The sequence below is a fragment of the Lissotriton vulgaris genome, chromosome 6 (assembly GCF_964263255.1).
Source record: "Lissotriton vulgaris chromosome 6, aLisVul1.2, whole genome shotgun sequence".
Lineage (NCBI taxonomy): Eukaryota > Metazoa > Chordata > Amphibia > Caudata > Salamandridae > Lissotriton > Lissotriton vulgaris.
The window spans coordinates 785734482-785760188 of record NC_141694.1 but is presented as its reverse complement, the minus strand read 5'-3'; the positions used below and the strand labels follow the sequence as shown (position 1 = coordinate 785760188).

Here is a 25707-nt window from a genome sequence, read left to right as displayed (position 1 = left end):
AAGGCTGGAGCCATGCTCCAGCCCTGCCATAGCAAATAGGAGTGTCCAGGGGGTGGGCACCCCAGGACACTGCAGGAGTCTGCCCTCGGGGGTGGCGGTCCCCAGGCCCATCAAGGGCTCCAGAAGAGGGGCTGCGCGGCCCCCCTCCCAACGTTTAAAGCCCCAGGGAGGTTGTGTTCCCCGGGGCTTGGGGGACCCCCGCATCCAAATAAAGATTCGGAAGTAACACGTCTTTTCATCCCTTTTTGGGTTTCCCGTGGGCGTGGCAGCGAAGCTGCTCCCCATCTGCGAGATATATTGTTAAAAAAATAATTCTAAAGGGGACTCTAAGCTCCGCCCCTCTTTTCCATTGGTTAGTGTCATCGTTTATGGTAAAAGCTGGCTTCCCAATGGAAAGGAGTGTTTTTGGGTGCCGGTTTTCGGACAGCCCCTCCGGACACCTCTTTTTCAGTCTGAAATAAATCAATTTCTTTTATTTAATTTTACATATCAAAAGCACTTTTTTGTTGACCAGTTCTTCATACAGCCTTAGGAGTGTGCTCATAAGATTCAAACTAGACAATTACTAAAATGATTTCCCATGGCTGTGATTTGTAAATAATTCATGTAAAGTGTATATATGTCTTTGTAAAAAGAAGATTTGGATAGGTTGTTGCGTGTATGTATGTATGAATGGATGAAAAGGAATGTGAGAAGGAGAGAGAGTGAATGTAATTCATTTCTGTGTTTTCTAGGATGTGTTAAGGTGAAAATGTTAATCATGTGTTTATAAATATAAGAAAAAGTGCTTTTGATATGTAAAATTAAATAAAAGAAATTGATTTATTTCAGACTGAAAAAGCGGTCCATGGTACATATTGTTTCAAATCAATACGTTCCCCTTAAAAAGATATTAGAATAGAGTGGTAGTACTGGCAGTTATTTTGTTGTTTAGTACTAGTGGACTTGCAGCACTGCTTATGCTACCCACAGAAGTAGCCTCTCAAACCGGAGTCAGGCAAGCCACCGACAGGGCTGTGTGTGCAGTTTACTTCCACTTTGACATGGCATTTTAAACTACTTGCCAAACCTTAAACTCTCCTTTTTCTACACATAGGTTACGCCTAAGGTAGGCCCTAAGTAGCACTATGGGCAGGGTGCTGAGTAAAGAAAAGGTAGGACATGTTCTTTTATGTGTGTCATGTCCTTGTAGTGAGAAGCAGCCTATTTTGTTTTCACTGCTGGAAGGCCTACTCCTCTAATGGCCAGCATTGGGAATACCCTTATATACTTTTAGTTGGTAATTCCTGATCAGAAAGGATTGGCGTTGTAATGTTTGGTATATGTTTAGAATAGTGATGATAAATCCTACTCACTGGTTTAGTTGGATTTTACATTACTATTTTAAAAATGCCACTTTTAGAAAGCGGGCATTTCACTATGCTTATGACTTCATACTTTACCGCCTGACTCCAATTCTCATCTGGATGGGTGACAGCTACTCTTGGCGCATACTTTCCTGACAGCCACAACACAGGAACGGCTGGGTGTGACAGGGGGTACATCTGCATTCATCTACATACTGATAGTCTTCCTGTGCTGGGAGAGGTGGTTCGCACTTACATTTAAATAGGTTGTGTCCGGCCCTCACACAAAGGGCTTTACCCCTATTGATCGTCTTTGGGCAGGGCTGGGCTGAAAGTAATTGTTGTGCGCTTCTAAGGGTTCCTTTGAGGTTACCCCTTGATCAAAGACATTTAATAGTATAAGTACAGGAGCTCTGACCCCATGTTGTTAGACATTACGTGGACTTGTACCCAGACACTGCTGGCACTACAAACTGCACATAGACAGAGGACTGCTGTGCTGCCAGGAGGAACCGCCATTGGTCTGTTTGCTTTATTGTTCTGTCCTACTGCTTGCTGGGATGCTGTAGGGACTGCCACTCTGCAATTGGATGCATGTGCTGGCATGCTGATTGCTGCTTCCTTATGTGCCCCCAAGTGTTCTCCAAAGGCTAGTTGGCATGCCCCCAGTTTTTACAATCTCAAGGCCCTCAAAGATTGCACTTACACACCGCTGCCATGGAAAAATGTTGCCTATGAGTCCAGCTGCAGTGCGTCCTAAACTGGGAGCCTGGTTGACTGCGCCTTGCAGTGCAACCAGTGTGTGGAGCAGTTCTCTTACTTCAAAGATTTGCGTGGGCTGAGCAATTTATACAATCCCCAGAGCAGCAGAGCCTCTCGCTCCACGAAAGCAGCGCTCCCCCTGAAGAGGTAGCACAACATAAGGACTTGGTTGGCGACATGCCCCTCCCTCCCTGTTGTAGGTGCGCTCGTGGAAGGCTTTCTCGGCGAGAGCAGTAATTCATTCCCGAACAATGAATTGACTGTGAAACGAGCGCATCCCTTGAGCCGGTGCGCTAGCTACACCAGTGGCGCGGGAAGTACACATTGCGAAGGAGCCTGGGGGATTCTTGTGTTAGAGGTGAGCCCTGTTCAACCCACTCAGTGCAAGAAGGGAGATCAGGTACCTGTTGGTCATTCTCAGTCCAGGCCATCTCCTACCGATATACACAGCGTGCTGGGTTGTCGACTTTCCGAAGAGCGATGAGCCCCACTTACTCCTTGGAGGGGGGTGGGGGAGTGCCACAGCAACACCTGCTTCTTGACTCAGTGTCTTTGGAAATTAGGTACTGTACCTCAAGGGACCGAGCAAGGTTTCTCGCGTGCCCCTGAAGTTTAGCGCCACAGCACAAATAGGAGCAATTAATTGTCCCTGACACGCGTTGGCACTGGTCCCACTGTTTTTTTGGCTGATAATGTGGATATTTCTTATAGGAGTGCCTGAAACCTTTCCATTTTGCTTATTACACCCGTGCTAAAACTGCTAGTTCTAGGTACTGTTTGAATTGACAAAGTACTTCTACGAGACTTCACAGAGATTACCATATAATGTTTAGTAGGTGTGCAGGTGCTCCCGTGCCCTACGTTTTGTTTGTGAATGCAATCATTGCAAAGGGACTCATAGGGAAATTACAGTATAAAGTGTAATAGGAGTGCAGGTGCTCCATGTTTTATGGATGCCTGAAATGTTCTACTGCACACTTGCATACCTTGAAAACTACTTTGGTGTTACTTGCTTTTAGAACTTTATCATGTACCTGGGGAAGTATTTAGGGGTTGCATACATGAAAAGTGATATTAGCGTCTTTCCAAAAGTATACATATGTTCTTTGTCGTTTGCAAAATAGGAACATTTCTTTTATTGCACTACTCATGTGATTTGTGTCGTTTTGGTCCTAATGTGGTTATAATACAATAAGATATTTTTGATGCCCCTGTGTGGAGTCGCTTTTGTGGTGTATTCATTGTGTTACTGTTTAAGTGTGTTGCACAAATGCTATACACTTTGCCTCTGACGATAAGCCTGACTGCTCTGTGGCATGCTACCAGAGGGTGAGCACAGGTTATCTTTGGTGTGTAACTGACTTATCCTTTACTAGAGTGTTGAGTTCTGTCTGGCTTAGGTGCAAACCGTAGTCAACTAGAAACCCGATTTCTAAGATTATTGTATAGATTTTTATGTATTGTGTTTTGAGTGCATGTTGCCTGTTATCTTTGATTGTCTCTGACATTTGATTAAAGAAAGGAAATGAATAAGCAAATGATACTCCGAGGCTGGGCTGGAGAACATATACAAGTGTTTTGTGTCAAATGTTGGCTGTAGTAACCTGAAGTATTTGAATGTTTCTTCACTTCAGATTCTCAACCTACTGTAACATCTGTGCAATCTGACCAAATATAATTATATGAAATGAAAAAATGCTTTGGCCCTTATTTGTTGGAGAGAGTGAGAGAAACATCGTGCTGTAAAGTCCTAGACAGGTTCAGGCTAGCTCCCTACAACATTGCATGGACATTAAATGCATAACAAGAGGGTAGGCTCACAAGAATTGTCTCTAATAGGTCAAGTAGTTGTAAGAGATGATGAAATTGCTGACATGTGATGCCTATTAGGTAGTCTTACCATGTCACATCCCAAGCAGAAATTGTTGACCTCCTCCTCCAAGGACACGTTGATCAGTTTACTAGGATTACTGATCATAGGCGAATAATACCTGATAGCCTTCAAAACCAAACTAATCACACCAGTATATTGGCATCATAGGAAGTGGTCACCTGCTAATGGAGCAAAATGTTATATATTGCAGTTCCAGCATCATATGTGGGGCTTGCTGGTGGTGGATAAGGTGACATGCATTGAATGCTTATGAACATACATTTACTAAACAGTGGTAATGACCGGTTTAATAGTTTCTCCATAGAGGATAGTTCTTCCATGCTCTCAGCCCCAAAATTAAGAGCATTACACAAGTTACCCTGTATAATTTTGTGGGCCAACCATTTCTATCTCTGTAGCTGATATCTTGAAAGAAGTGGCAGGAAATAGGCCACCAAATGCACGATTGTGATGGGACAATCAAAAAGCATTTCGTTTTCATAAATGCCACACAACTCTGGAGGGTGGAAGTGGTTAAGCCAAGGGAGGTGGAATGAGTTTCAAACATAACACTAGTTCGAATGAAAGTTTGAATCGTGGATAATGTGCTGAAGACGTCTGCGTTGAAGGTACCTAAGAAATAAGATGTAATATGATAATATTTGAACACAAACTATAAAATAATTTGATTATAATTAACTAATCTAGTCAGGCTGTATGGTAATTAAACTTTAACGGCCTTCCGTAAACACATTTGAAATCAACAGTTTTGCCAGAATTAAACTGCAACATATTTCGTTGCCAATTATTCTCTCTCACCTCATGCTGTTTAATGTATCAATTTACCTCCTTTCAGGTACTTGTGTTGCAAAAGCATGGGGGACTGGTTTACATTCTAAAGGTGCTCTGAAACTTCACACGTTGGATTCTTTATCTGATAGATCTCACAGATGCCTTGCATACACAAAGCAATAGATTTTTGCTATGTTTGTTTTTTGCAGTCGCAATATTTTACTATGTACTGAAAATAAAGCCATACCTATTGACCTTGCCAATGCTTGTTTCACTTGTCAGTCCCAAGCATCAATTTAATTTTCTAGCTCTACTATGTCGCAGAATACATTTCAATTTTGTATCACACGAAGCAATTAAAAATGTATATTAATTTCAATGAATTCTATTAATCTCAAAATCTTTTTCTGAATGTCTGTTTTAGCCTTCAAACATATTTTTATCTGAGGAAATGAACATTAAAATAGGTGATTTTGGCCTTGTAACCACAATTAGCATTGATCGGGATCGGACCAAAGGCGTTGGAACAACAACTTACATGAGCCCTGAACAAAAGGTACTTTTTTCACTTGTTCTCATTAAAATGTTGGGTGCATTTGACATTAAACAGTGTTAAGCATTAATGTTGTATCTTTGAATACAGTTACAACATTCTAATATGGATGGCTTTGCCAACTTTGTTCTATTATTTAAACACACACATCGTTTGTCCTGAGTCTAGTCAGGCTTGTATTGAAAAAATAAGGAAATATAAGTAGAAAATACATATAGCACATATCTTGCGCTGTATTTGATTTCAAGTTGTACGGGAGGCATAGAGGGAGTTTATAGTGTAAAATCCTGCAGTCATTTGTGGTTGACATTCAGCTAAATTGAAAATACACCTTTATACTGGAATATTACATTTCTTTTTCTTTTTTTTTTTTATTAAACTTTTTATTCAAGTTACATTATAACAATAAAGATCTGCATATGCTTTATACAATCATGATGTCATTTTTGTACAGTCACTTATTATACAATTCTACTTTCATACAGAGGTTCTACTTAGCATTACATGTCTTCTCCCGAATCACTATCTTCTTCTGGGGGCGAACAGATGTTTCCTCTGTGTTCATTCCACCCTCCCCATTGCGGCCTTTTCCGCCACCATGGCCATATCCATGTCCCTATACCACTGCATTATTGTTGGCACCGTTCCCAAACCCCATTTCTGCACTATATTTCGTTTAGCTATTATCATGCCAGTTGTGGCCCATAGGTGTTCAGCATGGGTGAGATCTGTCGGGCCCCAGACAATAAGAATGCAGCACTGAGGTTCAAGTGGGACCCGTTTCTTGGTGACGTCTGCGATTATGTCTACCACTTCCTCCCAGTATGGTATCCGTGCCGGACATTCCCATAAGGTGTGATAATAAGTACCCGTGTCTCCACAGAGACGCAGACAGCTCGGGTCAGGGGCCCTTCCCATCTTGTGTAGTACCGTCCGAGTGTAATAGGACCTGTGTCCTCCGAGGAACCCTCATCTACCGACCCCCTGGACCCCGCGGACCCTTCGCAAACTCCATCACGGACATTATCTCCCCGCAGGCCATCGCATCCACCAACTACACCCTGCTGGGGGACCTCAACTTCCACCTCGACAATCAACTGGACCCCAACACCACATGCCTCCTGGACAACCTCCACAACATTGGACTCTGCCAGATCGTGACCGAGCCCACGCACTCAGCAGGACACACCCTCGACCCCCTCGTCACTACAGGAAACTCCATCACCTTCAGCCACACCACCGAACTCCCATGGACCGACCATTGTTGCGTCCACTTCACCTTCAGAACACCCACCATCCACAGGCACCAGCACCTGCTTCCACAAAGAAACTGGACCAAAATCACCGATGACCAGCTCATCTCCTCACTCAACAACTCCACCCCAACCATCGCGGAAAACTACGACCCCAACACCGCAGCCCGAACCCTGCATAGATGGATCTCGGACACCACCAACACCATAGCCGCCCTCAATAAAAACAATACCCGTGCCAAGAAAGCCAGATGGTTTACCACCGAACTTCGAGAGTCCAGGTGCACATGCCGCCGCCGCGAAAAGGCCTGGAGAAACACCAAATCCACAGAAGCCCACAACAACTTCAGAGCCGCCACCAACGCTCACCATCAACTCATCAGAGAAACGAGGAAAAAAGCGATTGAAGACAGAATCTCCACCCACGCACACAACAGCAAGGAACTCTTCAGCATCATCAAGGAGTTCGCCCAACCCACCAGCGAGTCTACCGACATCCCTCCCTCGCAAGACCTCTGCGACAAACTCAGCACCTTTTTCCACCACAAAATCAAGAGCATCTACGACAACTTCGACAAAGACAACCAACACACTGAACCCTCACCAACCACCCCGACACCCGGAAACCAGCGATTGTTGACTGGACAGCCCTCACCGCCAAAGACACACTGAAGACAATGAAGTCAATCCACTCAGGGGCCCCCACGGACCCCTGCCCCCACCACATCTTCGTGGTATAGGAAAGAAGGGTCCCAGTAGAAGTTGATACATTTGCTTGAATTTATTATGTAAAAATCAAAACAGGCAATGTCAGTTAATCACAATGCATGAGCTGTATCATTTAGTAAATAAGTGCCCCAAGAAGGGAAGGAAAATGGGATAGCGTGATGCTGTGAGGGAAGGGCAGTGAGGGAATAGAGTTGGTGACAAATCATCTATTGCAAAGTTATTTCAAAATGCAATATGGTTTCGTGGCTTCAGATCTCTGAGCCAAAAAATTAGGGGATTATAACATATCCCAAAGAAATTAAACTGTTTCAGTTGACACTGAAATATTCAAAATCATGGGGGAGTGCCAACGAAACAAATTATGAAAGTAGCCGTCGACGTTTCGACCCCACGCTACACTTGTAGGCGTAATTGTAACCTTACATCAGGGTCTTCATCAGGACAGGGTAATCAGCAAAGGGGCACTACAATATCTAGAAATATAAAAACAATAGGGTGTAACTCGCCGACAATCAATGTCAAGTTACCGTAGTGAGCGGTAAACACATAACTAACACAATTACCATGGCTATATACAGACAAACAAGTTATAAAGCATATAAGAACTATACATTTGGAAACCTTAGTACGAAGAATCAACACTTGACTATACATTTCAAATCAATTAATATACCCCATGAGTGGTATCTAGTTTGAGAAAATTTAGTGTATACAGGCTGACCTACAAAAACACAAGAATCCTGGCTCGACCCAGAGGAAACCAAATTATTCAGTGGGAATCACTAATCCCATGAGGGGTCATAAGGCTCTAAGGTAGTTAGGCCTTATGGAAATATACTGAATTGGTAATGCGTGAATGACAGAGATCTATTGGAGAGTAAGATCACTAGGCAAATTGAAGAAAAACATACCTGCTCATGTAGAGCAAATTTCATGGCCTTGATCAAAATATTCGTGCTGGACGATCAGGCTGAATCTGCAGACATGGTAACGTATATTAATAGACCGGTCCACACTTAATTTATACATAGCGACCTTGTGTAGAAATTGGGGCTTACCTATCAGGACCACTAGGTTGCGAATATCCTGCTCTTTGATATCGCTACACAACGTGGGGATAAACAGTCACCTCAGATATGCTGCATCTGTAAATATTAAGCCAGGGATATGTATTTTAAACTTCATCACTGGTTAGGTGGCTCAGGCCTAGAGAGGGAAAAAAGGGGCTCACCTGATTTGTGAATTCGCGTAGTTATAAAAGCCTGACTGTGGAGGATACGCGTGGCTCATTGAGGAAGTTAATCACGTTGTTTTGTCAACCCGGACCTGTAGGCGGTTGGGCAATTATTAGTAGAATCTTAAACAATGACCATGAATACATATGAGACATGCACCATATGAAGTGCGGGCTTACCTATATAGCCCGGGAGAGTTAGATGTAAGTAGTTTCACTAATATTTCTTTTATCTCGGCGGAGCGTCCATGAAGATCGCCTCGCGTTTACTGTATCTGTGGGTAATGGGACAAGAAAAGCGGTAGATTATTGCCGACTCCGTGAGAGTTTAAGTGGACTCAGGAGATACCTAAAGCGGGGGTGATCTTACCGTGTGTAAACTAACTCGGAGTTCAAAACTTTCGTCTTTCCGATGTTGCTGGCTGCAAGCGAATGGGCGTGGCCAGTGGGGAGGTTTATGAAGATAAAGGGAGGACAATACCTCCGGAGCGTTGCTGTTGGCAACGTGAGACGCTAAAGACTGTTCCGGGTCTGTTTTAAAAAAATATATAAAGGACGGACATAGAGTCCCGAGTGTTACTAGTGGCAACCTGATTGTAAAGAGTGAGCCGTGGCGAAAGGGGTTGACCGGGACTGATACTACGTGCACCACGTACTGTTTTCAATGAAGCCAAATTATTTCAATGATGTAATAAATAGCAGTTGTCCATTCCTAAATAATGAAATTGATGCACCTCTCCCACACGAGGGTGTAGATCACTTTAAATATGTTTTACATTGGAATAGGTACTCCATGTCGCAAATGTTAAAGGTTTTCAAGGCACATCAGAGTTGTGGATACCTGAGGCCTCAGTAAAAATATTACATTCATTTGATGATGGAAGTGATGCACCTCTCAGCCAGGAGGGTGAAGATCTCTTCCATTATTTCTGCCATTGATTTTTATATAGTAAAATAATTTGGTGAAAAGTAGACAGGGTAATCAAACATTCATTATTTTGTAAAAAGTGGAACAAAACGGTCATTATAAACATTGCAAATACTGTACTCAATGCGTGGTATATTCATGAAGAGATGCACCTCCCAGACACGAGGGTGAAGATCTCTTTTGGCATAGGGTCCTGTTCAGAACATCAATGTTTAAAACGTGAAGAGTGTGCAGACTATCCCAGGGGTAGTCAGCACACAGGACTCTGGCATATGTTATGTCTGATACTCTATACAATTCCTCAGCTTAGTTAATCGAAACTTCCGACCACTCGCACAGGAGGGTCACAGGGGATCGCTTTACATGACGTATAGAGAGGTAGCCCATTCGGATGGCAGACGTATTCAAGTGTTAGTGACCAAAGGTAGCTAATTGGGCATGGCTGCTCTCTGACTCATTTAAGCCATTTCGGATAGTGTCCAAAATGGTCATCCATTTGGATTCTCTCAGAGTTAGAATGCGTGCGATGTTCCCGCCCCTTAGGTCAAGGTTGATTTTTTCTAGGACTAGCCATTGTAAGGTCTATGGAGTGTGACCCTTCAAAGTGCAATGATCCACTAGGGGGGCACCCTGTACTTGGCACCTGATACTACTGCCGTGTTGTAAAATACGGGCTTTAACCTTTTGTTGGGTCTGGCCTACATATGCTAAATCGCAGGGACACTTAATCCAATAAATAACATTTGAGGAGTTACAGTTAGTATGTGACTTCAGGGTATACGTTTTGCCTCTGTACTTCAACTCTTTAGTTTGGATTGTGGTTGCGCATGCAGTGCATGATCCACATCTAGTGTGTCCCACAACCGGGGGAAGATGCCATAATGATTGAATGGTGGGATTCGGCGGTGTGGGAAGGAATGAACGTACAACCTGATCCCTGATGTTACGAGCTCTTTTGAAAGAGTGTAAAGGTGGTGTCTGTTGTCCAATATCATCTGCTACCAAACGCCAGTGTTTGTTGATAACTTTTTTTATATCATTACTGCGGGTGGAAAATGTGGTTACACAGATGATTCGTTCAGCAGCTGAGTCTTCTTTGCTTTCGCAATTCAGTAGGTGCTCTCTGGGACTATACCAGGCTCTTTTTCGTGCACGTTTTGTTAGACGTGTGGGGTAGCCCCGTACTGTTAGTCGGTCTGCGAGATCTTGCGATTCCAGCATGTAGTTCTCTTTTGAGGAACAATTCCGTCTGATCCTGAGGAACTGCCCGACAGGCAGGTTGTCTCTAAGGCCCCTGGGATGGTGGCTATTATATTCAAGTAACGAGTTCCGCTCAGTGGGTTTGCGAAACAAGGTAGTCTCAAGTGATTTTGTTTCAGGATTGTGAAAGATGGTTATATCCAGGAATGCAATCTTCTCCTGATTGGCCTCAAGGGTGAATTGTATGTCCGTGCTCTGTGAGTTAAGCCAAGAGTGGAATGACATAAGTTCTTCACGCGTGCCAATCCACAAGCAAAGTACGTCATCTATATATCGGACCCACATATTGATGTGGTGTCCGAATGGATTCATATCACTGAAGATGACCCGTTTCTCATAATCGTCCATATAAAGTATGGCCAGATTAGGGGCAAAAGTAGCCCCCATCGCTACTCCCTTCGTTTGTAGAAAGAACTCCCCTTGAAACATAAAGACATTTTTCATCATAGCTATTCTCAAGAGTTCTATGATAAAATCCGTGGGTACTGGGACTGGAGCCGTTCTGGTTTCAAGGGCCTTTTCCATAACCACAATGGCGTCATGCTGAGGGATGCTAGTGTACAATGACACTATGTCACAGGTTACTAACAGTTGAATATCTGGGTCGAAAGGTCTCTGATCGATCAAGTTGATAACCTGGGTTGTGTCCCGGAGATATGTCTTTGTTCTTATAGCCAGCGGCTTCAGAATAAAAACAATATATTGGTTGAGTGGTTCCAGCATTGATTCACATCCGGACACTATCGGGCGTCCGGGGGGATTGTCGAGGCCTTTGTGCACCTTTGGCAAGGTATATATAGTTGCTAGCCGTGGGTGACTTTGGTTCAAGAATTTGAACTCCTGTTGGGATAGAAAACCTTCATCCAATCCTCTTTGTGTGATTCGGAGTATCTCTAGGGCTAGGTCTTTTGAAGGGTCACTATGGATGAGTTTATAGCTGACTCCGTCATTTAGTTGCCTGTAAATTTCCTTTTTATAGGCAGCGGTGTCTTGAATCACAATCGCCCCGCCCTTGTCGGCGGGTTTGATGACTATATCAGCATTTTCTTTCAGAGTTTTTAGTGCCAGTTTTTGGTTGGCACTTAAGTTGAATCTGATGTATTTTGGCTCACTGACAGTCTTCTCCACTTCTTGAATGACCAATTCTTCGAATGCAAGAATTTTATTACTGATTGCATATGAAGGGGGGAAAAAGGTAGAAGGTTCCCTCAATCCTGTTACTGATGATCTTAGTGGAGCAGTCGCATGCCTGAAGAAATACCGGAGACGAATTTTTCTGAAGAAATTGTAAAGTTCTGTTTTCAGTTGAAATCTGTTCGGAAGTGTGGTTGGAACGTAAGAGAGACCCTTACTCAATACTTTTTCTTCTTCTTCAGATAGTTTATATTTGGAGATATTTACTACGGGGCTGGAAGAAACCTGTGCAGGTTGATTGGTCACCACCGATATGTGTTTCTCCTGGTTGATATTTCGCCATGATTCTCGGGGCGGAAGGTGACTTGTTTCTGGGCGCGCCCCCGACCTCCATTCTGATTGCCCGCGTTGGGTTGTTGTCCACGTTGCAGTCCTCCGGACCAATTGCCCCGACCTCGGGGCGGTCTCCATTGCATCTGGCCTCTGCCTAAAAAATGAGGCGGCGGAGGTGGGTATGGTGGATAGTTGAAGTCTGAGTAAGGGTAATTGTATGAGGGGCCAGGTGTTGCAGGTTCAGATTCGCTTCCAGAGCTATAAGAGGAGTCGGAGAACGTGGTATATGCTCTCCTGCCTCTGTATCCACCCCTCCCTCGGTTGGAAAACCGGCCTTGGGTGTCTTGTTTGTAGTAGTCCGGTTGAAGATATGGGTAGACACTTTTCTTGTCAAATGCTCTTATGTCCTTGGCTAGTTTCTCTAGCTTCTTGGTTTGAGTGGTGACATCAAACTCTTTTAGTGTGGCGTCCAGAGACTCTAGGGCGGATTTGGCATTAGTCAAAGTGCTGTCCCCTAGTATTTCGGATCTTAAGGCCGCAATCTCTTTGGTGAGTGTTTGCACTTGTTCCGCGGCGGTCTCCACTCCCAACACCATCCAGTGTCGGGAGCAATTATTGGAGACGTAGCTAAATCCCTCCTTGAATTTAGGTACGTCGACAAAAATAGCCGGTTCTATTTTAATTTGGAGACCAACCGTAATGATATTTTCTTGTAAATATTTTGTGAACAGGTACCCATGGAGTCTTGTTCTAATAAGCTTTTTTTCTAATCTCTCTAGTCTGGTGATCTTGTCATTCAGAGTGACATCTACTTGTAAGTTGGTGTTAGACAAAAATTGGTTATTCTGGTCTTGCAGGAGTGTGTTGATGTAATCTTCCGTATACGAAAGTAGTTCACTTTCTACCATGGTCTCAAGAAAGGAATTCTAAAGGAATGAATTACAACCTAAGAGAACCTCGCAGGTGTGCACCTGCTCAGATAATTGATTTAAAGGGGGGGTTCTACCCAAAAAATCCACATGGGACCTGGGTGCTAAATGGTATAGGAAAGAAGGGTCCCAGTAGAAGTTGATACATTTGCTTGAATTTATTATGTAAAAATCAAAACAGGCAATGTCAGTTAATCACAATGCATGAGCTGTATCATTTAGTAAATAAAAGTGCCCCAAGAAGGGAAGGAAAATGGGATAGCGTGATGCTGTGAGGGAAGGGCAGTGAGGGAATAGAGTTGGTGACAAATCATCTATTGCAAAGTTATTTCAAAATGCAATATGGTTTTGTGGCTTCAGATCTCTGAGCCAAAAAATTAGGGGATTATAACATATCCCAAAGAAATTAAACTGTTTCTGTTGACACTGAAATATTCAAAATCATGGGGGAGTGCCAACGAAACAAATTATGAAAGTAGCCGTCGACGTTTCGACCCCACGCTACACTTGTAGGCGTAATTGTAACCTTACATCGGGGTCTTCATCAGGACAGGGTAATCAGCAAAGGGGCACTACAATATCTAGAAATATAAAAACAATAGGGTGTAACTCGCCGACAATCAATGTCAAGTTACCGTAGTGAGCGGTAAACACATAACTAACACAATTACCATGGCTATATACAGACAAACAAGTTATAAAGCATATAAGAACTATACATTTGGAAACCTTAGTACGAAGAATCAACACTTGACTATACATTTCAAATCAATTAATATACCCCATGAGTGGTATCTAGTTTGAGAAAATTTAGTGTATATAGGCTGACCTACAAAAACACAAGAATCCTGGCTCGACCCAGAGGAAACCAAATTATTCAGTGGGAATCACTAATCCCATGAGGGGTCATAAGGCTCTAAGGTAGTTAGGCCTTATGGAAATATACTGAATTGGTAATGCGTGAATGACAGAGATCTATTGGAGAGTAAGATCACTAGGCAAATTGAAGAAAAACATACCTGCTCATGTAGAGCAAATTTCATGGTCTTGATCAAAATATTCGTGCTGGACGATCAGGCTGAATCTGCAGACATGGTAACGTATATTAATAGACCGGTCCACACTTAATTTATACATAACGACCTTGTGTAGAAATTGGGGCTTACCTATCAGGACCACTAGGTTGCGAATATCCTGCTCTTTGATATCGCTACACAACGTGGGGATAAACAGTCACCTCAGATATGCCGCATCTGTAAATATTAAGCCAGGGATATGTATTTTAAACTTCATCACTGGTTAGGTGGCTCAGGCCTAGAGAGGGAAAAAAGGGGCTCACCTGATTTGTGAATTCGCGTAATTATAAAAGCCTGACTGTGGAGGATACGCGTGGCTCATTGAGGAAGTTAATCACGTTGTTTTGTCAACCCGGACCTGTAGGCGGTTGGGCAATTATTAGTAGAATCTTAAACAATGACCATGAATACATATGAGACATGCACCATATGAAGTGCGGGCTTACCTATATAGCCCGGGAGAGTTAGATGTAAGTAGTTTCACTAATATTTCTTTTATCTCGGCGGAGCGTCCATGAAGATCGCCTCGCGTTTACCGTATCTGTGGGTAATGGGACAAGAAAAGCGGTAGATTATTGCCGACTCCGTGACAGTTTAAGTGGACTCAGGAGATACCTAAAGCGGGGGTGATCTTACCGTGTGTAAACGAACTCGGAGTTCAAAACTTCCGTCTTTCCGCGGTTGCTGGCTGCAAGCGAATGGGCGTGGCCAGTGGGGAGGTTTATGAAGATAAAGGGAGGACAATACCTCCGGAGCGTTGCTGTTGGCAACGTGAGACGCTAAAGACTGTTCCGGGTCTGTTTTAAAAAAATATATAAAGGACGGACATAGAGTCCCGAGTGTTACTAGTGGCAACCTGATTGTAAAGAGTGAGCCGTGGCGAAAGGGGTTGACTGGGACTGATACTACGTGCACCACGTACTGTTTTCAATGAAGCCAAATTATTTCAATGATGTAATAAATAGCAGTTGTCCATTCCTAAATAATGAAATTGATGCACCTCTCCCACACGAGGGTGTAGATCACTTTAAATATGTTTTACATTGGAATAGGTACTCCATGTCGCAAATGTTAAAGGTTTTCAAGGCACATCAGAGTTGTGGATACCTGAGGCCTCAGTAAAAATATTACATTCATTTGATGATGGAAGTGATGCACCTCTCAGCCAGGAGGGTGAAGATCTCTTCCATTATTTCTGACATTGATTTTTATATAGTAAAATAATTTGGTGAAAAGTAGACAGGGTAATCAAACATTCATTATTTTGTAAAAAGTGGAACAAAACGGTCATTATAAACATTGCAAATACTGTACTCAATGCGTGGTATATTCATGAAGAGATGCACCTCCCAGACACGAGGGTGAAGATCTCTTTTGGCATAGAGTCCTGTGTGCTGACTACCCCATGGATAGTCTGCACACTCTTCACGTTTTAAACATTGATGTTCTGAACAGGACCCTATGCCAAAAGAGATCTTCACCCTCGTGTCTGGGAGGTGCATCTCTTCATGAATGTACCACGCATTGAGTACAGTATTTGCAATGTTTATAATGACCGTTTTGTTCCACTTTTTACAAAATAATGAATGTTTGATTACCCTGTCTACTTTTCACCAAATTATTTTACTATATAAAAATCAATGTCAGAAATAATGGAAGAGATCTTCACCCTCCTGGCTGAGAGGTGCATCACTTCCATCCTCAAATGAATGTAATATTTTTACTGAGGCCTCAGGTATCCACAACTCTGATGTGCCTTGAAAACCTTTAACATTTGCGACATGGAGTACCTATTCCAATGTAAAACATATTTAAAGTGATCTACACCCTCGTGTGGGAGAGGTGCATCAATTTCATTATTTAGGAATGGACAATTGCTATTTATTACATCATTGAAATAATTTGGCTTCATTGAAAACAGTACGTGGTGCACGTAGTATCAGTCCCGGTCAACCCCTTTCGCCACGGCTCACTCTTTACAATCAGGTTGCCACTAGTAACACTCGGGACTCTATGTCCGTCCTTTATATATTTTTTTAAAACAGACCTGGAACAGTCTTTAGCGTCTCACGTTGCCAACAGCAACGCTCCGGAGGTATTGTCCTCCCTTTATCTTCATAAACCTCCCCACTGGCCACGCCCATTCGCTTGCAGCCAGCAACCGCGGAAAGACGGAAGTTTTGAACTCCGAGTTCGTTTACACACGGTAAGATCACCCCCGCTTTAGGTATCTCCTGAGTCCACTTAAACTGTCACGGAGTCGGCAATAATCTACCGCTTTTCTTGTCCCATTACCCACAGATACGGTAAACGCGAGGCGATCTTCATGGACGCTCCGCCGAGATAAAAGAAATATTAGTGAAACTACTTACATCTAACTCTCCCGGGCTATATAGGTAAGCCCGCACTTCATATGGTGCATGTCTCATATGTATTCATGGTCATTGTTTAAGATTCTACTAATAATTGCCCAACCGCCTACAGGTCCGGGTTGACAAAGCAACGTGATTAACTTCCTCAATGAGCTACGCGTATCCTCCACAGTCAGGCTTTTATAACTACGCGAATTCACAAATCAGGTGAGCCCCTTTTTTCCCTCTCTAGGCCTGAGCCACCTAACCAGTGATGAAGTTTAAAATACATATCCCTGGCTTAATATTTACAGATGCGGCATATCTGAGGTGACTGTTTATCCCCACGTTGTGTAGCGATATCAAAGAGCAGGATATTCGCAACCTAGTGGTCCTGATAGGTAAGCCCCAATTTCTACACAAGGTCGCTATGTATAAATTAAGTGTGGACCGGTCTATTAATATACGTTACCATGTCTGCAGATTCAGCCTGATCGTCCAGCACGAATATTTTGATCAAGGCCATGAAATTTGCTCTACATGAGCAGGTATGTTTTTCTTCAATTTGCCTAGTGATCTTACTCTCCAATAGATCTCTGTCATTCACGCATTACCAATTCAGTATATTTCCATAAGGCCTAACTACCTTAGAGCCTTATGACCCCTCATGGGATTAGTGATTCCCACTGAATAATTTGGTTTCCTCTGGGTCGAGCCAGGATTCTTGTGTTTTTGTAGGTCAGCCTGTATACACTAAATTTTCTCAAACTAGATACCACTCATGGGGTATATTAATTGATTTGAAATGTATAGTCAAGTGTTGATTCTTCGTACTAAGGTTTCCAAATGTATAGTTCTTATATGCTTTATAACTTGTTTGTCTGTATATAGCCATGGTAATTGTGTTAGTTATGTGTTTACCGCTCACTACGGTAACTTGACATTGATTGTCGGCGAGTTACACCCTATTGTTTTTTTTTTCATAACCAATTTTATTATGAGTTCAAGCAAAGCTCAACACAGTCCTCCACAGTCAGGAGGGAACTGTCAAAGACAGACAAAAAGAGACACATCATTAGCACAGCATCGAACCCATCGTTATATAGGAAATGGCCTCGACCTACCCCTCCCACCCAACCCCAAAAACACCAACCAGCCCCGCCCGCAACTACCCACCCCTTATCCCACCCTAACCCAGTGCACGCGATCACAGTCCAGCAACTTGAGACAGTCTGCCAAGGTGGAGCCGGCCAGTGGCCTAGAGTGCGGGATCCACATCCAGCTGTAATGCATCATCAATGTCCACGGGAGGGTCAAGGAGCAGGCCCCGGTAATCCGCCCACCGTTTCCAAATTTTGTAATGCTTGCGGGGACATCCCCGGGCTTCGAAAACAGGCTGCTCCAGACCCATGAGGAAATCCAGTCCCGCCCTCCAAGCCCCAAGGGGGGGGGCGCGCTCGCTCTTCCAGGCCTGCGCCAGGTCCCTCTTCGCCACCACCAGCCCTAGTAACAGCAAATGGCGCTTGTAAATATTGCCCCCAACATTCTCTAGAACATGAAGAAGACCCAGTCTGGGGGTACGGGGCAGGTCCCAGCCCAACACCTCTGACAGGCAGTCCCAAACCCCAGCCCAGAATCGACTCAATCTCTCACAGGACCATACTGTATGGAACAGGGTGCCCTCTTCAGAACTGCACCTCAGGCATTCGGGAGACGCGACAAGGCCCGCCCGCCATAGACGGTGTCTAGTAAAATATGCCCGGTGGAGGTATTTGAACTGGATGAAGCGAAGGCGGATGGCTATAGCAGCACCTCGGGGAGATTCCAAGGCCTCACGCCAGTCGTCATCGTCCAGTGGACCTACATCAGCCTCCCAGGAGGCCCGCAGCGTTGTGAGTGAAGGGGAACAGTGAGTGACCAGAGAGCGATATATCTGCGAGACCTTCTTGTCCCCCAGGTCTCCCATAAACAGTTTAGCCTCGATAGGACTAAAATCAGGGAGCTGTTCCATGCCCACCAGACTTGGAGTAAGTGCGTGGCGGAATTGGAGGTAGCGGAAAAACTGGGTCTTGGGCATGCTAAATTCGGAGCTAAGCTCCTGAAAGGACTTCAGGGTAGTACCAGAGAGGACATGTCCTAGGGATGAGATCCCAATCGCATCCCAGCCGTCAAATCCGGACAGGGACGCCAGTGCCGGTAATAGACCATTTCGCCACAGCGGGGTTTCGGCTGTAAGCCGACCCCACCAGCCCATCCGATGCAAGGCCCGCCGCCAGACAGCGAAGACCACTTGAGTGACTTGCGGAAGCAGTCGCCTCCGCCTAGCCGAGTACAACAGGGTGTGAAGGGAGGTGTCACCCATCAGGGAATGTTCAAGGGCATAAGCCGGGTCACCACGGTCGCCATACCACCACTCGTTGAGCACAAGGAGATGGGAGGCCTGATAGTAAGATAAAATGTCCGCGGCCGCCAAGCCGCCGCAGTAGGTAGAGAGGAAGCATGTGCGCAGTGCCACCCTGGCGGCACCGCCAGCCCACAGAAACCGGCCCAGCACAGAATCAACAGTACGGAACCACTGCGGGTCAATCTGGAAGGGATGATTCTGCAATTGATATAGCAGACGGGGCAAAGCCACCATCTTGAAGATGGCCGATCGGCCGTAGATATTGAGCGGCATGCGCGTCCATGTCTTGACGTCTAGTTGGACCCGATCCCATACAGGTAGAATGTTCCGGTCCCATGCCACTGCAGGCGAGGCCGAGAGGAAGACACCCAGGTACTTCACACCCTCAACTGCCACCTGAAGGGATGCAGCCCATGGGCAGTCCACTGCGGCACCCCCCAGCACCCACATGGTCGATTTGCGCGGGTTAAGGAAGAGCCCCGATGCCCGACCAAACTCCTGCATCAGCTCCAGGACACGAGGACCCGTACGTTGCAGGTCGGTCATGAAAAATAGCACATCATCCGCATATAAAGCTATGCGGTCCGAGTGATCCGCTCCCCAGACGAAGCCACGGTAGAGCTCATCGCGGCGCACCCTGGCGGCCAGCGGCTCCATGGCCAGTGCGAAAAGGTAAGGGGAGAGCGGACACCCCTGACGTGTGCCCCTGGACACTGGAAAACGAGCAGACGTCGTTCCCGAGATACGCACTGAGGCCGTGATCTCGGTGTAAAGCAGCTTGATATAGGAGAGGAACACCGGGCCGAGATTCAGCAGCGGCAACAGGGCAAAGAGAAAGGTCCAGCTGACCGAATCGAAGGCACTATCAATATCAGCCAGCAGGAGCGCCGCCGGGTCTTCCGAGGACTCAATCGCTTGTATCGCGGCCTGCGCCCGTCGTATATTGTGTCTCGTTGCTCTTCGCGGCATAAAACCCGCCTGATCTGGGTGGACAAGGGCCGAAATGTGTGGAAGTAAACGGTTCGCCAGCGCCTTTGCCAGGAGCTTGGCCTCGAAGTTGATGAGGGATATGGGGCGATAAGAGTCATGGCGATCGGGGGGCCTACCTGGCTTCAAAAACACCACTATTTCTGCATGACGCCAGTCCGATGGGAGGCGGCCACGCTCTCGTGCCTTTTCCAGAGCCCGCAAATAGTGCGGCCCGAGCTGCAGATGGAACTTCTTATAAAATTCGCTGGGGAAACCGCTCGGCCCCGGTGCCTTGCCTACATTTAACTGACCCAGTGCATCACCCAGCTCCTCGGCCGACAGGGGAAGGTCTAGGGCCCCGCGCACCTCATCAGATACAGCAGATGGGGGAACCGAGGCAATATAATCAGCGATGATGGCAGGGGAGAGAGTCTCCCGAGAGGCATACTGGTGCCCATAATAGCGCGCAAAACTCGTTGCGAGAGTTGCCGGATCTGTGATTGCCACTCCTGCACCATCAACAAGGCCCGGCAGCGTAAGAGGCTGTAGGTTCTGTTGGCACAGCCTATGGAGCATGGTGCAAGACTTGTCGCCCCACTGGTAGACCCGACTACGAGTGGCTAACCACGCCTGACGAGCCTCATCCAACAGGACCGAGGAGTAAGACTGTTGCGCCTGCAGGAGTAGCCGCAGTGCCACATCATCGGGTGCCTCACCGTGTCGAGCCTCGAGCTCCTCCACCCGCTCCGCGGCCGCAGCAATGCCTCCCAGCCGAGTCCGGCGAGCAGATGCACACCAAGCGATATCTATGCCCCGCAGGGTGGGTTTCATAGCCTCCCAAACTGTCACCGCATCCATCCCTTCAGTAAGGTTGTCCTGCCAATAATGGGCGATCGCGCTACGCAAATGTTGGGAATAATCAGGGCGCTGCAGATGCCACGCGGACATTCGCCACCGGAAGGGGGAGCGCGCTTTGCGCAAGTCAATTTGTACCGCCACTGGAGAATGATCAGAGAGCCCGCGAGGCCGAATCGCTGCCCCTTCACTCTGTCTAGGAAAGCCCTCGGGACAAACACACAGTCCAAACGTGAAAGGGAGCCATGGACAGCCGAGACAAAGGTGTACTCTCGCCGTTCCGCATGCAGATGCCTCCACACATCCACCCAGCCCAGACCATCAACCATAGCCCCCAACCGTGTAGGGGAGGATACAAGTGCCACTCCCGGCCTCCTCTGCCGGTCCAAAGCCACATCCATCACATCGTTCCAGTCTCCGCCAATCACAGCCATGGAGCGGGGGAGCTCAGCCCACACAACAAACAAACGTTCAGCCAAGGTCCACTGCAAGGGGGGGGGGGGCATACACACAGCCAAATACAACCGGCTCCACCCCGACTTTCCCCTGTACAAAGACAAAACGGCCCTGGGGGTCAAGCCACTGACGCTCATGTACATACGCCAGCCGTCTATGAATAAGAATGGCTACACCTCTGGAGCCCCTGGTAAATCCGGCATGGAACACTTGATGGAAGCCAAAGCGCTGCAAGCTCAGGGCCTTCGTACCTAGCATGTGCGTTTCTTGAAGAAGGAGTACATCTGCCAAGTCCCTCTTAGCCCATCGAAGCACCGCTCCCCGTTTAATCTTGTCCAATAGTCCCCGTACATTCCAGCTAAGGACACGCATGGACGCGCCATTGGGCGCCAAGTGAGGAGCATCAACCATGATCACAATGTTCCCAGCCCCACACTCCCAGACCCCCGGCCCACATTCCAGACCCCACAGTTGCAAAATATACAAAGACCACGTGCACCCCCAGAACCAGAACCCCATACCCCACAAATCCCGAAGCCCCAAACCCTACTACCCCTCCAACCCCGACCCAACCCACAAACAACCAAACACCCAGGTTCCCCCCACCCCCACCCCCATACTTCAAGGAACAATGAAGTACCTGTCGCGGTATACGGTACTTCAGGCCCAAAACGCAGCACCCAAAGCCAGCCATACCAATGGATCCCAACTAGTCCCCCCCCTAACTAATCAGACACACCCAGAACCACCTCCCAGTCCCAACAGGAGGAGGCAGCCCAAAGTACGTGCCCTGAACCCCAATAAACACACAGCAAAGTCATAAGCAGAGCACCACATGAAAGTTACAGCCCATGAAGGCCCTAGCATTCGCCAAGAAGGAAGCCATACTGCACCAGCCAATGTATGTCCCATCGACCACAGCTCAGCCTCCGCCAGATATGGTCACATATAGAAGGCAGCCAGCAGACAGTCCCCATGACGGGCGATCAGGAGCCTCCATCAGATTGGTCCGCATCCGGCTGTGTGTCCCCCAAGAGAGGGTCCCGGGACAGGGACCTCCGCCGGGAGCGGGACTTGCGATGACGTTTCCCTTTGCCAGACGGGTTGCTCCTGTCCTGAGACGAGCCACGCGATGATCCAGAGTGCAGCCCCGGCTGGACGTGAGGTCGGATCCTGACTGTTTCATCGGTCCAGTTGAAGACGGCCTCCGGTGTATCAAAGAAGAGGGTCTTGGAGTTGAAGATCACCCGGAGGCGGGCCGGGTAGAGCAGCGAGTATTGAATTTTCAGACCACGCAGCTTGGCCTTGGCATCCAGGAACGAGTGCCGCTGTTGGTGGACCAGTTTGGTATAGTCCGGGAAGATCATTATTTTATGATTGTCATACAGCAGGGTGTCCTTCAACCGCGCTTCCCGGAGGATGACGTCCCTGTCGTGGAAGTTGAGGAGCCTGGCGATGATCGGGCGAGGCCGCTCCCCGACTGGCGGCTTCTGTGTCAGGGCGCGGTGGGCACGTTCCACTATGAAACATCGCGACAGGGAGTCCGGAGGTAGCCAGCTCTCCAGCCACCGGGAGAGAAAAGCGTCCATAGGTCCCTTCTCGCAGTCCTCCGGAAAGCCAACGAAGCGCAGGTTGTTTCGCCTTGCCCGACCCTCGGCATCCTCCACACGAGTCGCCAGGCCCCGTTGGATCTGTTCCATGTCGGCAATCTTCTTCTTAAGGGCACCGGCATCACCCTCCACTGTCGTGACCCTGGTCTCAGTTTCAGTAATGCGGGCGACTGCATTGCGAAGATCTTGACGCAGCAGCATCACATCGGCCCCTACCGCGCCGATTTTCGCATCCAGCATGTCACGGGACTGTGTAATGGCTGCCATCAATGCCGCGTTGTCCGGTCCAGCAGGATGGCTCCCACCAGCCGCCCCGGCTCCTCCACCATGGCCAGTGAATTTGTCAATGGGTCCCGTCTTAGTGGCGGCCGAGCCCCTCGTCATGGCGGCCGTGAGCAGTGACACGCACCTGTATTAGGGCCGCTTCTCGCAGTAGTCCGCCAGCCAGGCCCCAGCCGAGGCGTCTCGAACACACCAGGCCACCTGAGAGTTCCTCACCTCCGGCCCACCGATCGGGTTACACCCCAGGCAACGCTGCCCCGCCAAGGTGTATGAAATCGTCTTCGCGCCCAATGGATCCGGGCCGGTGATTCCGGGTGGGGACCACCAAACCAGAGGTCCCGGCTGTGCCAAGGCCAGGCAAGCCGCAGAGCTTCCGACAACTCCTCCAGTCGCAGCGAGAAAGGGCCGAGGATCCCACTGTAAGTCGTCAGGAGCAGGGGACCCCGGATCGCGGCCAGCCCAGGCTGCGAAAATCAATGTCCCGACTGTGCCCGGGCCACCAGGCCACCTCTGCCGCTCCGGCCCCTTCGCCGCGTCCACCCCACTTGCAGGTTCAGCCAAGCCCTGGGAGGATAATCACTGGTCCAGGGTCCAATGTTTGCCGCGACCCCTTCTGGCACAACTCCTCGCAGCAGCCCCCACTGCGCCGGTCAACAAGGATAGAGGACACAGTTCTCACCGGCAATGGAGCCGCCGCCAGTCCCAGCGGGGGGGTAATGCGTCTGCCAGCAGTGGGGGACAGCAGCAGCAGGGTGTCCGGACACCAGCGTGAGCGTCTTCGGGTGTCGCCAAACTCGAGGCCCCGGCTCCAACAAGGCCAGGTAGGCCGCAGTCCCTCCGAGGCCCCCCACCGGCCCGGGCCCCCGCCACCGGCAAAGCAAGGACAGGCCGGGCACTCCGCTGTGAGCCGCCGGCAGTAGATAGCCCTGGATCGTGGTCTGGGAGCGGCAGCGCCGGCTCCGAGTCAGGTCCCCCGGTCGGGGACGCCAAAATCGAGGCCCCGGCTCGTCCGGCGGGCACCAGGCCGCTCGCTGCACTCACTCGCCCCGCAGCCGCAGGCGGTCCCGGCGCGTCGTCTCTGGCACCGGACTATTCCTGGTGTCCTCAGCCAACACTACCCTGGACGTGGTGTACTTTCTGGGGTTCAGGGCCAGGATAATTCAAGGATAAGCGGCGGGCCGGCGGGAGCTCTTAGGCAGCCACGTCCGCCATGATCGCCCGCTAAGCCACGCCCCTCCACACCCTATTGTTTTTATATTTCTAGATATTGTAGTGCCCCTTTGCTGATTACCCTGTCCTGATGAAGACCCCGATGTAAGGTTACAATTACGCCTACAAGTGTAGCGTGGGGTCGAAACGTCGACGGCTACTTTCATAATTTGTTTCGTTGGCACTCCCCCATGATTTTGAATATTTCAGTGTCAACAGAAACAGTTTAATTTCTTTGGGATATGTTATAATCCCCTAATTTTTTGGCTCAGAGATCTGAAGCCACAAAACCATATTGCATTTTGAAATAACTTTGCAATAGATGATTTGTCACCAACTCTATTCCCTCACTGCCCTTCCCTCACAGCATCACGCTATCCCATTTTCCTTCCCTTCTTGGGGCACTTTTATTTACTAAATGATACAGCTCATGCATTGTGATTAACTGACATTGCCTGTTTTGATTTTTACATAATAAATTCAAGCAAATGTATCAACTTCTACTGGGACCCTTCTTTCCTATACCATTTAGCACCCAGGTCCCATGTGGATTTTTTGGGTAGAACCCCCCCTTTAAATCACCCACCACATCTTCAACAGAGCCGCTGACACCATCGCACCCATGCTCTGCCACACCGTCAACCGCTCCCTGGCGACCGCCTCATTCCCCGACGACTGGAAACACGCCTAGGTCAACCCCCTCCTGAAGAAACCTTCAGCAGACCCCACCAACCTCAAAAACTACAGACCCATCTCCCTGCTCCCTTTCCCAGCAAAAGTCATCGAGAAAGCCATCAACAGCGAACTCGCCACATTCATTGAAGATCACAACATCTTCGACTCCTCCCAATCCGGCTTCAGAAAAAACCACAGTACGGAAACCGCCCTCCTCGCCGCAACAGATGAAATCTGCACCCTACTGGACAAAGGAGAAACAGTAGCCCTCATCCTCCTAGACCTATCAGCGGCGTTCGACACAGTCTCCCACCGCACCCTAATACGCAGACTCTACGGCGCAGGAATCCAGGACAAGGCCCTCGACTGGATCTGCTCCTTCCTCTCCGACAGGACGCAACGGGTCAGACTCCCCCCTTTCCTCTCAGACCCCACTACTACCACCTGCGGAGTCCCCCAGGGCTCCTCCCTCAGCCCAACGCTCTTCAACGTCTACATGGCTCCACTTGCCTCCATCATCAGAACCTACGGACTCAACATCGTGTCATACGCAGACGACACCCAGCTCATCCTCTCCCTATCCAACGAGCCCAACACCGCCAGACGCAACTTTCGAGAAGGCATGGAAGCCGTCGCCAAATGGATGAAAAACAGCTGCCTACAACTAAACACCAACAAAACAGAAGTACTCATC

The 25707-nt window shown here is 47.7% G+C and overlaps 1 protein-coding gene across 1 annotated transcript in view; it reads left to right on the top strand.

The window, feature by feature from the left end:
• The window catches only part of EIF2AK2 (eukaryotic translation initiation factor 2 alpha kinase 2), a 515830-nt gene that overhangs the window by 398737 nt on the left and 91386 nt on the right, over positions 1-25707 (top strand). Inside the window, exon 13 of the mRNA XM_086925273.1 lies at positions 5198-5329. Within this exon, the coding sequence (XP_086781399.1) occupies positions 5198-5329 (132 nt within the window). The remainder of the gene's footprint in view (positions 1-5197; positions 5330-25707) is intronic.